The sequence below is a fragment of the Tiliqua scincoides genome, chromosome 5 (genome assembly GCF_035046505.1).
Source record: "Tiliqua scincoides isolate rTilSci1 chromosome 5, rTilSci1.hap2, whole genome shotgun sequence".
NCBI lineage: Eukaryota > Metazoa > Chordata > Lepidosauria > Squamata > Scincidae > Tiliqua > Tiliqua scincoides.
This window is the reverse complement of record NC_089825.1, coordinates 95466042-95481287: the sequence shown is the minus strand read 5'-3', so window position 1 is coordinate 95481287 and position 15246 is coordinate 95466042. Positions and strand designations below refer to the sequence as shown.

Here is a 15246-nt window from a genome sequence, read left to right as displayed (position 1 = left end):
TCATATCAACAGTATGTTATACCAATAAACCTCATATCAGTTCTTCAGAAACAAGTTCCTTCTTTCTCCAGAAACATCATATCAACAGTATATCATACCAATAAACCTCATATCAGTTCTTCAGAAACAAGCTCCTTCTTTCTCCAGGAACAGTGTAACTCAAAAACCACGTGACTGTATTTCAGCGTTCCAGCCAAGAGGATAAAAGTGGACAGAATATCACTACCTATCAGCTAATGCAAGTCCTTGCATCTCAACTTTCCCCTTCTGCTGCTTCCTCGTTTTGAGTGTGAATTCCTTGAGTTATCTGCAAAGAAACTAGATGGAGGAGATGGACACCAACACATCTGTGAAGGTGAGGAATCCCTCTGAAAATCCACAATGCATCTACCTTCTGACACTTGCTCAGAATTAAAGCCAGCATGCTCTACAGTGCTTCACCTTTAATTATTGCATATAAAATGGTATTATCTACCATATGTTTCTCTGCAATAGCTGCAGCTCCAAGATGGCAAAGTTGTGACTGCAGCATCTTGCATCTCCAAAAGAAGAGACAGTGGCCCAGTTCAGAATTACGTACTATCTGAGGGAGCGCTGAGCTCATATCTTTCCTTGTAAATAATGGTTGCCTCTTACATTTGAAGTGGACAAACCATTGTTTTCCTGTTTGAGATATAACAGCCAACTAAGATTTGCTGCAAGAGACTGTAAGGGAGAGCAAGGAGGAGGATGCAGGGTACAAACTCAAGGTTTTGGATCTTCTTCAATCACATAAAATGAAACCGTGTCCTGACTTGGTGCTGCATCTGAACTGGTTCAATATAGTATCCAGTAACCCAGTGATGATGCCATCATGGACATAACTGTCACTGAAGTCACTATTCCATGTTATACTGGTGGTGGTGATAATGATGAATAGTTATATACTGCTTTTTAACAAAAAGTAGTTCACAAAGCAGTTTACATAGCAAAATAAAAGCGCAATCCTAACCTACTTTCCAGCACTGACCTAGCCAAAATGCAGCCCCAAGTTAAGGAAACGAACATGCCCTTGCTTTGAGGAGGCCCCCTTGACTGCCTCCCCATTGCAGGATGCAGTGCATACCACTTTGGCACAGATATGTCAGTGCTGGAAAGTTGGTTAGGATTGCTCCCTAAATCAATACATGGTTCCCTGTCCCCAAAGGGCTTACAGTCTACAAAGAAGTGCAAAAGAGACACCTTCAACAGGCACTGGAAAAGATCCCATACTGGGGTGAAGAGAGTCACTTGCTCTGCCTCTGTTAAATATAAGAGAATCCCACTTTACAAGGTGCCTCTTTGCCTAGCTAGCAGGGAGTGATATTTTCTTTGCTGAATATCTGAGTATGATATCAAATGCTCTGCTCTCCAGTTTTGCTGGTAAGAGACTTCCACTTTATCCCAAGTCCATTTTGTGTGTTTCCAGGTCCGGCTATCAACAGATCTGTCGGCGGGTGAGAAAAAAGCCATTGCCGCAAGAAAGAAAGTGGTGAAGAAAGGCCTTGTCAAGCTTAAGATCAAAGATGAAAAGGTGAGGTGGTTGTTATTATTATTATTATTATTATTATTATTATTATTATTCAGCAACAAAGTACCGGAGATACTCGCCTATATTACTTAAAATTCTTCAGTCCTTCAGTCTTGGAAGACCACGGTATCGCGCTCTGAATGGTGGTTCTGGAACAGAGTGTCCTCTCCAGTGCGCAAAGCCCGGATAAAGTAGATATGGAAGATAGACTGTCTCCCATGCAGTAAATCTCCCCTCTCCACATCGCTGAAATGGTCCAATGGAAAGGCAGAAGTCAATACGGTTGGTTCTAGCGGCATCACAGGAGTTGCCAGAATGTGACTGTGTTCAGCCATGAACTGCCTCAGGGACTCCAGCTCTGGATTTTGCCTCAAGGTTGACTCCTGAAGCCTTTTCCATAACTGGATATAGCCACAAGGCAGTGGAGGTTTGGGATCAGAGTTTTCCTTCTCTCAGATGAGCTGCCTTCCCAGGCTAAGGCGTCCCACCTACCCGGTGGCTGTTTAGTCGCCTCTTATGACAAGTACAGCCAAACTGAGGGCCTATTCTTATCCCCAGCCTCCAGGGGAAGGGATGCCAAGTAATTAAGCTCCAATTATCACTTCACCTTATCTCCAGGTCAATCAGAGGGCAGAGCCTTTCAACTCTGAAAAGTTTCATTTCTTTTTCAAGTGGGTCATTAGAAGTAATGCAGATATTAGCTTCTATAGTCACTTAGCTGGGAAATTCCAGCCAAAGTTAACCTTTTATTCTCCTCTGTTCCATTTTGCAAATGCTGCTGCAGCCTGGTTCTGTTTTGCAAAGGCTTGCATTTGGCAGAGGTCTGTTTTTTTCAACACCAGGATGGGATCCTCTCCATTTGAAGCGAAGTCCCAGGCTACAATTCAATGCACCATTACTTAAGGATAACACCCATGGAAAGCAGTGGGTCTACTGCTGAGTAAAAAGGGTTGCAAATATATGCAGCTGCATCTCTCTGCTGTGAATTGAATTGCACACTCCCAGTTATGTGTTATGGGTTGTATGTTGTACGTAGAGCTTCTGGCTTAACACACCAGACACCTTAAAGGTGGATTTGATTCATGGTTTTCCTGCAGTGGTTCCCAACCTTTTTCACTTGCATATCCCTTGGCAGCCCATTTCCATAAATTGTACCCTTCATATTAACAAAATGTTTGTAATTAATAATACAAGCCCTCATCTCCTCCATATGAAAGCCCAGACTTCATGTATTTATCACAGTGTTTTCTCTTTTCATCTGTTTGAAGAACAGAAGACTCTGCCTTTGCACTGTTTTACACCAGAAGTGCTGAGAAATTCTGGGTGATTGATCACTTTCCATATTATATTTCAGCTTTTTTACTGTGCTGGTTTTCAATCACTGGTTCATAGATGAATTGATGACCAAAAACTAGCTATTGGTGGGGCTTTCACAGCCAACTAACTACCTCCCTTCCTGCCTTGCTGGCCCAGCAAAGCATTCTGGAGCATGGCCTGCCTTTTTCTGCCATTATGCCATTCTTTTTCAAGTACCCCTAAAGGTCCTGTTGAGTGTCCCTGGGAGTAAATGAATCCCAGGTTGGGAACCACTGTTTTACTGGTATGTTGTTTACAGTGCACGGATAGTGTTTAGAAAAAGGTGGTGAAGACCACAATTTTTTTTTTTAAAATGTTTCTTATGATCTTTTACTATGTTTTTAATAAATTAGAGACTACAGTTCTTAGGTAACTATTAGTGGTAAGTTATTTTTCAGGATCTGGCCTTGGGTAAAATCAGTCAAAACTATAGTCAAGCACCCCCCTAAGTTTAACCCCCGACTTATCAGAGGGTCATAGAAAATCCCATGATTTTTGCTCAAACCCTGTCCTCAACTTGTCTGTGAGATCAACTTATAGGTGGGTGTCTGCGGTAGATCACAAAGTGACTTACAAAGCAAAATAAATAGCTAATATATCTATCTACCTCAATGGGATTAGCAATAAATTAAAAAAAAAACTAGATAACAATTGCAAGAAAGCTTCACTGGGGGACTTTATGTGAACTTTTCTTGCCAGGAAGATAAGACAAATGTACTTTATCTTTTAAGACAGTGGTTCCCAACCTTTAGTAATGCTGACCACTGAGGCAAAAACTGGAATTGTTGTGGACCACATGCAATTCCCCACCCCTGCACACACACAAAAAAATACATTTAAATTTGTAACATAGGTTATGCCGGATTCCAACCCCCACCTCCCACTCCCCACCAGCCCGCCCATGGGGCTGCGAGGGACTTGCACTGGCCCAAGTGAAGGGCTGGATTGTGCCCAAAGCTATTTACATAGGCAAATAAATAGTTCATATATCTACCTGCCTGAAAGGGATTAGCAGTACTTTAAAAAAAAATACCCTAGAAGAAAATCACTTTACTGTGGGATTTGATGACAACTTTTTCTTGCCAGGAACATATAATAAATGCATTGCATCTTCTAAAAGCAAACTGCTCAGGCATTATGCTGTGTGTACTGTGTTGGTTGTATGAAGAGATTTGCACATTATCATAACTGAATTCAGAATCCAGTGGCTGACTCACAACAGATGCCAGCAGATACTGGGGTCCAAATTTAAATCCCCTTAAAACAAAAACAGTGTGTCAAAATCAGGTTTCCTACCTTTTCACAGCCAAACTGTGCCGTTTCCAAACTTCTAGAGGTATTTTTAGCACCGAAAGACCCATTTCCAGGTTGCACAGAAGTTCCTTTCTCCTCCCAGCCTTGCCCCAGATGCATTCCGTGGTGAGGTTGGGAGGAGGAAAGAACCTCTGCATGAACCAGAAGTGGGTCCTTCAGTGCTAAAAATAGCCCCAGAGGCTTGAAAACTGCATGGTTTGGCCTCAAAAAGACAGAAAACCCAATTTTGGCATGTTTTCATTCAGTCATTTAAGGAACTTAAATTTGTGCTTCAGTATTTGCAGATTCTGTGTCTGCAGGGGGTTCCAGAATGAAACCTCTGTGGTACTGGGGTCTGACTGTAGGTGAATTGACTTGAGATCTGCCATAAATGCTTGCACTTGCTGGAATTTTGCAGCATCACTGGTCCTTGCTACAAGAAGATGTGATGATACATTGTGGAAGTGCATATTATCATTTTAATTTACCAGTAAATGCCATATCTCTGCCTTACACATTAAAAGGACACAGAACCCTGTCTTAACCCATTTTTACCCAACCCACAGGTGTACACATTTGATCCCTGTTGCGTATATGCAACGTTGGGCGGAAATGGCTTGGTGGATCAGAACCCTCATCATGTTTGCTTTCTTTTCACCAGGGCAAAATCCCGACTATTGCTGTCCTGGGATCAGGTGGAGGTTTGCGGGCCATGATTGCCCTTTTTGGGACACTAAGGCAGTTGAAGGACCAGAACCTCTTGGACTGCATTATGTACTTGGGTGGGGTGTCGGGTTCCACCTGGTAAGTGCATGATGGTAGATATGAAATGTTTAATGAGAATGTTTAAATTGAGAATGAGAATGTTGCTTTAGTGGGACAGATGGATCCAATGGTTCACCTCGTCTAGCATTCTATTTCCAGCAGTGCGTATCACTAGGAAAATTACAATGAAGACATTAAGGTGATGGGTTTTTCCAAATGTTTGGACCAAGCATGTGGAATTCAGAAGTATATTTCCCTCTGCAGACTGAGCTTTTATTTATGTATAATTGGTCTTACATTCCCCATAGCATTAAGTACTGCTGAACATTACTTGGAAACCTCTTCTGTGAATTCTGGCTCAATCCCTGAGAGACTTAGTACTGAAACAAAATACATGGGCTGCACTGAATGCATAAATACCTTTCATAATGTTGCTTCCATTAGTACTATTTTGCTACAGCGCTCTTTGTCCTGGCTGGATACAGGGTGACCAGATACAAGGAAGGATAGAGTGCTTATACCTTTAACCATTGTACAGAAGTGGGAATTGTGGCAGGTGTAGTTCAACATAGAGAGGTTTAAAAAGCTGCACCTGCCAAAATTCCCACTTCTATGCAATATTTAAAGGTATAGGCATGCTGGCCTCCATTGTATCTGATCACCTGGAGCAAATAAGAACAGCATATTCTGACCAATCAATTTCCTCCCTTATGGTCAATTCCATTTCCTATAGTCCTGGTTGAGACAATGCTTAGCTTTTAAGGATCATATCCCTCACATGAGTTGAGGTGTTATTATACCAACCTTAGAATAGGTATAGATGATCCCAAACCTCTAACAGTGTGGTCCAATGCATGTCTACTCAGAAATCAGTCCCACTGTGTTCAATGGAGCTTGCTCCCAGGAAAGTGTGTATAAGATTGCAGCCCAGTTCTCTAGTTTGGGGGTGATGGGGATCTGATCCTCTCAAGGAGTTTTATAATAGCAACACTACTGCTGATTTATTCAGATTAAACATCTTTCCCATTATTACTATGCTTAATGAATAGTCTCTCCCCAGTTCAATTCTGTAACAAAGTACATAGAACAACAGTGGCTTTGCTTTTGGCTTGGGGCAGACAAGTTTTGTCTGAACTGACGGGTGCTGCCTGCCATGTAACTCATGTACTGCCTCCCATGGCATCATTGTGCTACATGGGGTACTGTCAGGACTGGAGGGCATGAAACTGTCACCAGCTAGAATGTTGTTGCTGCAGTCATCTGGCCATGAACAAAGTAACCCACATCCACTACCTAGGGGCTCCTCCCAGCTAGCTGTTGCTGTTTGTTGGCTGGGCCCAATCCTTTCTTGATACCAGGAGGGTATGAGGAGTGGGCTACCGAGCCCTTGGAAGCTGCCCAAGAGTGTCTTCTGCTGATGCCAGCTCTGCTTTGGCACCCACACTCCCCCCCCCTTCCAGGGCCAGCCAGTCCTGAATCAGTTGCCTTTTGCATCATGTTGGTGGACTCCCACCTCTGCCCACTTACTTACTCTGCCCCCTTCCTTCTCCCTTGATTGGAAAAGGAAGAAGGAGACAGAGGGGATGAGGAAAGGTGAAAAGGAGGAGAGTGAGGAGCTTGAACCTTGGAAAGTAGGAAGAACAGAGGCTGGCACATAAGCAGGCAAGGTGGGCAGCATTTGACATGTGCCTCAGATGTCAGGTCTTGGGTTGATGCTGTCTCTCTCTATGTCCTCCCCTCACAAGCTCTAATTTTCTATTTTGCTTTCCGATGTGGGCAAACCGTTATTTGTCAGCATTTAAATGGCAGCTGTATGCAACCCATTATACAATGTATCATGAGCAGGTTCAGTTGGAAGTGCAAGTCCCACCCGTGGTTCTGCTAGTCCAGCACTAAATTAAATGTTTAAACAACCATTTGTTAAATTCAGAATTCAATATTTTACATGTAACTCATAGGTTGAGACCATTCACATGCCTCGAAGCACATAAGACAAGATTTTGATTATCTTCATATGAGGATTCCTCATTTCCCAGACTTACGAAAGCTCCACGAATCAGTAAATCCCAGATTGTGGTCTAAATCTATTACACATTTTCCACCATTCTCTCCCCCCACCCCCTTCCCCCGTTTCACTACCAGGTGCATGTCAGGACTCTATAAACAAGAAGACTGGTCAGAAAATATGAAGATGTTAGAAGAAAGTCTGACTGAAACACTTACCAAAGGCCTTTGGGATTATTTGAAAGCACTAGAAGCTGCGATAGAAGCCACAAAAGATAAAAATTACTCTTTGACTGACTTCTGGGCCTTTTGTATTGTGTATGAGCTACTGAAACAGGTAGGGGGCAAGAAAGGCTGAATGCAAAGAATCCCTGAACTTAACAAGAATGTAATGAATTTTTTCATAAAAGCAAACCAGACATAAACATTTCCTGTAGTTCCTGTACAATCTGTCATATGTGATATAACTAGAGGTGTTTAAAAGTGGTTATTTATTTCACTCAAAAGTAATTCCATTGTGTTCAGTAAGACTTAGAGTGCAAACCAGAGATAAGGACCCAATCCTATCCAACATTCCAGCCCCAATGCAGCCATGCCAGCAGGGTGTATGCTGCATCCTGTGGTAGGGAGGCCTCCTCAAGATAAGGGAACATTTGTTTTCTTACCTTGGACCTACGTTGTGGCTGCATTGGCGCTTGAAAGTTGGATAAGATTTGGCCCTTAGTCCCTTAGACTGCCCCTGGAGTGTCGCAAATGTGCCGTAAGACCCGTTTGCAACAACTTCAGGGTCAGTGAAGCCGGCACAAGGATGCACACTGACCTCCCCACACTATAGCAAGCCCCAGGACAGATGAGTTCATGCCTGTGGTGGGCTGCCTGTGCGGGGGTCTGGGAGGGCAGAACCGGGGCATTCTGGGGCAGGGGGAGGACAGATGGCGGGTGGGCCAGATCCTAACCCCCCTCTCCCAGGAGGCCTGGCCTAGCACCAGGGCACTCAGATCTGCGTCACCTCTTCAGGTGGCGCAGATCCGAGTAACCCCATTTGAGCCACTGTGCAATCCTTTGCCCTAGGTTGCACAGCAGCCAGCCTCAACCCTGCACTGGATACAGCACATGTCAGCCAGCCTACCCATTCCAGCACAGGTTAGAATTGGTCTGTTCGGCTGCAATCCTGTTTTACTCACCAGAAACAAACACTTCTAAAAATAACCCCTGAGGGGTCTCTATCCATCCAGAATGTGCTCTCAAAGTGTGGAGTGCTACATTTTTGCTACCACACCTTGATTAAATTCTTATAGGGCTTCCTGGAACAGGCAGAAGTGCTTTGAGGGCCACACTTGGCCTGTAGGTTCCCAGCTGACCATTTTGTGACTTAACACATTCTTGAAAAACCAGTGTGAGGACTCTCCTTATAAACATATATGAACCTATGAATATGCTTTATGTTGAGACAAGCCATTGTTCATCTTGTTCACTGTGGTTTATACTGAGTTGTAGTGGTTTTTGGACAGAGCAGCCCCACCTGGAGATGTCAGGAATTGAACCTGGGACTTTCTGCATGCTAAACCTGTCACTGGCTAAGAGTGGGTTGGAAGCAGATTTAGCAGTAAATTAAATCAGCTTGGCCTGTGCCTTTTCAGATGGATGAGACAAAATTGTCTGAGCAGAAGGAATCTTCAGAGAATGGGAAGAATCCTTATCCCATTTATGCAGCTGTGGACAGCAACAGATATCATGAACATAAAATAGGTAACTAAATTATTTGGTACAGTGCTTATTAATCCTATTTCTCAAATGAATTTCAATTTATAGGGTGAGTCAAATCTGTGGGTGCCAAATCCATGAATGACAAGAGTCAACTGTATAGCTGTGCAGTCTAAGACAACCCAGTACATTCATGGCAGAAGCGCAGTTCAGACTGAGAATGTTCTGATTTGCAACCCACTCTCTTAGCTGCAATGTTACACCAGCATTATTGTGAGGTGCCACAAGTGCCCCTGTCCAAGTAGATACTGCAGCTCCCTCATTACATGCCCATGTAGAAATGAGTAGCACTGTATATGAGATTTGCCTGGCTAATGGGCAGGGAAGTCCTGTAAGGCTATAATCCTATACACCAGTGGTCTTCAACCTTTTTCATGCCACAACCCCAATATATAAATAAACAAATAAAGTATGAGACTGAGACCCCACAGTTGATCCTGTCCCCCTCCTGGGATCCTACCTGCCCACCCCCCCCCCCAGAATGCCCTCCCAGAACTGTTCACTGTACAAAATATTCTTATTAGAGAGAACAGAAAAAGTTGCTATGAAGCCTGTACTAATGAAAGCTATTTTAGCCCAATTGCTAAGAACCCAAGTAGGAGTGGGACACAATCACCTGGTACTTGATGGGCTACATTAGATTCCACCACTTTACCTCTAGCTAGTTGGTGCTCTAGCTAGTAACTTCAACCTTTTTCATTACTCTAAGTTGTCACGACCCCACAACTGAGGCCCATTGGTGTCCCAACCTCACAGTTGAAGAACACTGCTATACATACTTACCTGGGAATAAACCCCACTGAACACAATGACAGTGACTTCTGAGTAGACATACAGTCAACTGTGCAGTAAGATAACCATTTTGCCAGATTACTGAGTGGCAGTATGGGTCAGTGATCATTCTCAATTGTCATGCTGTAAAGGTCGAAGCAATTTTGCTGAGGTTCAGCCAACAAAAATTGTGCCAAGCCCTTCTCTTGCTGAGACTTTTCACCAATATTAATTAGTGGAGTTAATCAGTTCATCTTTTAACCGTCCTCCTAATTCCTACAGATCTTCCATCAAAGCACGGTTTTCAAATTGGCTTTGAATCTTCTTATAGGTCAGTGATTCTCAAACTGTGAGCTGTGGCTCCTCAAGGAGCCACAGAAACCAGACAGGGGAGAAGTGGAATCCTGATGAAAAACACTTTGTCCTATACAATATATAAGATTGTAACCCAAACAGGGAATCACAGCCAGTGGCCCAGTAGGTCAAGCGAGCTGCCAGTCAAAAAAGTTTGGGAATCACTGTATAGGTGAATGTGGTGGCAGCTTGAACGGAATTCCTTTTTGTTATTTAGCCATTTCATATCTTATTTTTGCACCCTTGCTAAAGTAACTCATGGTTTAACTCATAGTTAAAAATAGCACAGTTTTCCAGATAACTTGTCTCCATTCAGGTCCTGACTAGACAGTGACCCATTTAGCTGCAACAAGGTTGTTGTGTCTTGTGCCTTCAGACTATGCCATTCAAATCTTAATATTTTTAGGAAGCTGGTATGAATTTACCCCACATGAAGTTGCAATCGCTGGCATTGGTGCCTCCATCGACATTGAACACTTTGGGAGTGAATTTGAGAACGGGTGTCTGAAAGACCCGAAGAAGGAGAAAACAATCTGCTATTTGCAAGGTGACCCTTTTTGTTGTTCCTGTTGAAAGGGAGAGGGGGAAGCAGCAAAGTAAAGCTTCCTCCCTTCCTACAGTACTAAAAATATATATCCCACTACCTGGGCTAGTTGCTATCAATAAAACATATAAAGAAGAGAAGGCGAAGTTAAGGCTTCATAAGAAATCATAGTTGTATACAGATACCTTTGATTGTTGAGAGACCCTAGGACTTTAGGAACCCTAGAACGGTCCCCTGGCAGAGCACATCCTTCTCCTGCAGAAGAAGAAGGGGAGGAAGGAAGAAAACTGAGGACCAAACCTCCTGCAAGAACCACAGAAAGGACAGCTAGATGCTTTCAGGTGACTTTACAGTACACTGGCCTCCTTAGTCCTGCAGGTTGCATTGCATCCAAATTACAGTAGTTCCTTTGTAGATTGGAATATCTGTGGTTTTGCTTATAATCTTTCTTTCCTCTGCATTGTTGGGGCAACCACAAGGTGAAGCAATTTTTTTTGAAAGAAAATATCAAACAACTTTGCCATTTAATATTACCTGGTGAAAAATGGTGAACATTTTTGTTTTCTTATTTTAGGTTTATGGGGAAGTGCCCTCGGAAGCGTGGAGGCAATTATGGATTATATAATTGGTATGGTTTTTTCTGTGGTTGAGGTTAGGATCAGAGTTCATGAAAGACAATGGGTAGATAAGAAGGATTTGCATGGAATGGGGAATTCTTGCACACTAGTCAGGGCCCTGATGAGTTGGACACTCCTAGAGGGGAGGAGGGAAAATGGCAATAGTGTTGAAATGGGGGAGGGGTGGAGGACACAAGGGAAGAGATGCACCTTCACAGGTCATGGAGGACAAAAGTAAAGGCCTGGATAGGTAGCCTTTTGTAATCTGAGTATAATCAGCAATATGTGTTGTATATGAGAGAGCCTCATATGTGTAAATGTAACTATACATTTCTCTTTCCAGACAAAATAAAGTCTTTATTTCAACAATATAAAGAAACAAGTCATTTAGAAAAGTTCCCACCACGTAAGCCATTGCAACAAAAGATTGTAATATAGCTTCTTTCTTCTTCTCCGTGACTTCTTCTCTGGTCATTCACATAATTTCTCAGATTATCTGGAAGAGTAATATGATGGAGAGCAAATCAATCATCTAGAAAAGGCTTGAGAGAGCCAGTCAGTTTGAACAAATCCTATGTGAAATAATGGGCTGAGCATGGTCTAATCCGGGGTGGGCAAACATTTTGGCAGGAGGGCTACATAATAATAATAATAAATAATAATAATATACAGTATTTATATACCGCCTTTCTTGGTCTTTATTCAAGACTTTATTCAAGGCGGTTTACACAGGCAGGCTTATTAAATCCACGCAGGGATTTTTACAAATTGAAAGAAGGTTCTCTCTTTCAAGAACCACCACATTCAAGCTGTTACACTCCGATCTGGTTTAACATTCTGGCCTCCATCCTCCCACGCTCCGAGCAGATGGAACAGCTCAGCTGCAGCTTGTCAGCTGCTTCAAGGTCGCACAGTGCCGGTGGCCTCGAACTGGCGACCTTGTGGATGTTAATCTTCAGGCAAATGGAGGCTCTACCCTCTAGACCAGACCTCCTGCCCTCCTACATCATCTCTCTGACATTGTGTCGGGGGCCAGCAAAAGAAATAATTAATTTACATTTCAAATTTAAATACATTTACATAAATGAATATACGAGACGGATTAGAGACGGAACTTATATGAATTAAAGCACAATCCTAACCCACTTTCCAGGACCAACATAAGGGCAATGCAGCTCCTAAGTAAGGAAACAAACATTCCCTTCCTTTGAGGAGGTCTCCATGAGTGCCACCCAACTGCAGGATGCAGCACGTGGCTCTGGCACCGCTATGCCAGCGCTGGAAAGTGGGTTAGGATTTGGGCCGGAATGAATTTTTACTGAACTCATTTATAATACACAGGAGAATTATAACTCGACCCACAGCTTGTGTCAGGCGGTCGCGGACCAGCACAGGCTCCAACAGTCTCTGATGGGCCAGAGGCTCATTGGAGATTGGGGGCTCCCTGTTGGCTGGATTGGTGGACGCCGAGGGCTGCAAATGGTCCCTGGATGGGGTTTGCACACTGCTGGTCTAGGCAAGAGCATTCATCCTACAGGTGTCTAAAGAGATGGAATTCAGTAAATTTCAGGCTGAACTCAGACTATGTCCAAATGTGCCTTCTTCCAACAGACCCACCCATGTGTTGAGCACTGTTGAAATATTCTTAAACAGGTTCTCAAACCACTTCATCTGGTCACCATGCAGAGCAGGGATGGCCAAACTTGCTTAATGTTAGAACCACACATGATTCTTAAATATATTTACTCATCATGAACATTAATGTATGTTTTATTTGTTTTTATTTTATGCTCTTATGACTTTTATTTTAAAGTATTGCTTCTATTTTTGTTTTAACTTGACTTTAAGCTGCCCTAAGGTCACTGGGTGATAAAAATGGGGCACAATACAAACCAGTCAACTAATAATATGTATTAACTGCCCAATCCTCCAAGGCTATAGTGCCAATCTCAGGCACACAGCCGTGGGGGGGGGGAGCGCTGGGGGAAACTCCCTGCACCAGTTGAAGAGGCCCTGGGAGCTGTCAGTGGTGAGTTGGCTGCCATGCAGTATGGAGGTGTTCCAGGTCAGTGGGAGGCTGCGGGAAGCAGGGAGGGGACAAACCTGGGTAGGGGGAGGGTGGCATGAAGGCAGGATGTGGGCAGACTGGACCCAGGAGAGAAGTGAGGACAGTGGCAGAGGACCCCTTGGGGTAAGGGAACATCTTTCTCTGTGTAGAACTCTGGCAGCTCCAATGGGTCTATTCCAGAGGTGCCCAAACCCCAGCCCTGGGGCCACTTATGGCCCACGAGGACTCCCAATCTGGCCCGTGGGGAGCCCCCAGTCTTCAATGAGCCTCTGGCCCTCCGGAGACTTGCTGGAGCCTGCGCTGGCCCAATGTAACCGCTCTCAGCATGACGACCAACTGTTCGACCTCTTGCGTGAGCTGTGGGATGAGGGCTCCCTCCACTGCTTGCTATTTCACATCTGTGATGCAGTAGCAGCAGCAAAGGAAAGGCTGCATCACAGGCCTTGATGTTATTGTGAGACCTTCATTCATTAATATGTTCCATCTCTAATATATTCATTTATGTAAATTTATTCAAATTTGAAATGTAAATTAATTATTTTTCTTCCTGGCCCCCGACACTGTGTCAGAGAGTTGATGTGGCCCTCCTGCCAAAAAATTTGGACACCCCTGGTCTATTCTGTGCCAGCTCCTGAGCTAGCCCAGAACAGAGGAGATTAGTGTTGGGCTCTGTGGCTCAGGAGGGGGGATAAGATTTGGCGGCAGCCTCTGCCGACATCCCTGCCCCCTCCTGGACCTGATCCACCCTTGGGGCTGCCCTTCCTCTGTCCTGTTTTGCCCCTCCTCACCTTTCCCTCATCCTCTCCACACCGCAAAATGCCTCCCCATTGACTGGCAGGGATACTTACCACAAGGGTGCTCTTCTCTGGTATTCTACCGGCATGGAGACCCAGCACTGGCCTCTCCGCCAATGCTGTGTGTTGCCCACTGGTGGCTAAGTGCCTTACAGCACTTTCATGACAGGTGTTGCCCTGGAGCTACCTTGGCATTGAATTGGGCTGCCCATCATAGTTAACTGGTCTAATTCATTTCAATATTCAAGTTTCAATATGAAATGATCTGACTCTCTGATTGCCCCCCCCCCCAAAAAAAAAGTCTACTCCCTCCCCCCCAATGTTAATGGAAGGGTTCTTCCAAATATACGGAAGATATCTACAGAACATAATCCGTAGCTCTAGTCTGGTTTACAGCACAGTCCTATGTGGTTCTACTCAGATGTAAGCCCCATTATGTTCAATGGGATTTACGGCAATGAATTGCATAGGATTGCAGCCTTAAATGCTGGTATACTGTCAGCACATGAGATTTTTTCCCAAACACAATTCTGGAACTGCACCTAAAACTATTATCAGTCATATTATTATTGATGATATTTATAAACCTCTTTTTTTTAAAAGTTCACAAAGCAGTTTGCAGAGAAATTCAACTTGCTCTGTGTCTCAAAGGGCTCACAATCTAAAGGGCTCACAATCTAAAAAGATGCAGCAGAAACTCCAGGAGACAACCACTAGAAAAGAGACAGTGCTGGACTGAATGGGGATAGTTACTCTCTTGCTGATAGGACTCCACCCCAAATCTTAAAGCCCCATATCTTGATGTCCCTGATGTGTGTCTGGAACACAGAAACATAGAACATGAATGCCCTGTTCCCACTGAGCTACAGCTAGAATTGGAACCCCATGTAGTTTTGTTCATGGCGTTCAGGAGCTTGATGATGACATCGTTGCCAAGTGTTCCAGAGCTGCCCTTGCCCAGCAAAAATAGGACTCCATGCAGTCCCTGTAATTTTCACAGAGAACAGTGCATGTGTTTTGTGTTGTGTTGTTCTGTTTGACCCCAACAGTGTTCATTTCTGTTGGAAAGTAATGAAAAAATAATGCAAGAAATTTAAAATATGTTCCTTAGTTCCCTATGGTAATGGTGAGTTGTTTGTTTAGAAGCTTGACTTTTTGTCTCAGTCTGCTATTTTTCTTTCTTTCAGATACAGCACATTTACAGTTGTTCAGTTGGTTCACAGGCAAGTAACTGAATGTTAATATTACCTACCAGTGGCGTAGCTAGGTCATTTGACTCCCAAGGTCCATAAATTTTTGGTCCCACCCTTATGACAAATTTATTTAATTAATTTAGGGCGCAATCCTAACTTTGAGTCCCTTGGGTT

The 15246-nt window shown here is 43.7% G+C and overlaps 1 protein-coding gene across 1 annotated transcript in view; it reads left to right on the top strand.

Annotated features, from left to right (window-relative positions):
• Positions 1-322: 322 nt before the first annotated feature.
• The window catches only part of LOC136652411 (cytosolic phospholipase A2 gamma-like), a 33599-nt gene continuing 18675 nt past the window's right edge, over positions 323-15246 (top strand). The window contains exons 1-6 of the mRNA XM_066629348.1: positions 323-355; positions 1448-1552; positions 4860-5002; positions 7106-7304; positions 8608-8716; positions 10263-10403. Of these exons, the coding sequence (XP_066485445.1) occupies positions 323-355; positions 1448-1552; positions 4860-5002; positions 7106-7304; positions 8608-8716; positions 10263-10403 (730 nt within the window). The remainder of the gene's footprint in view (positions 356-1447; positions 1553-4859; positions 5003-7105; positions 7305-8607; positions 8717-10262; positions 10404-15246) is intronic.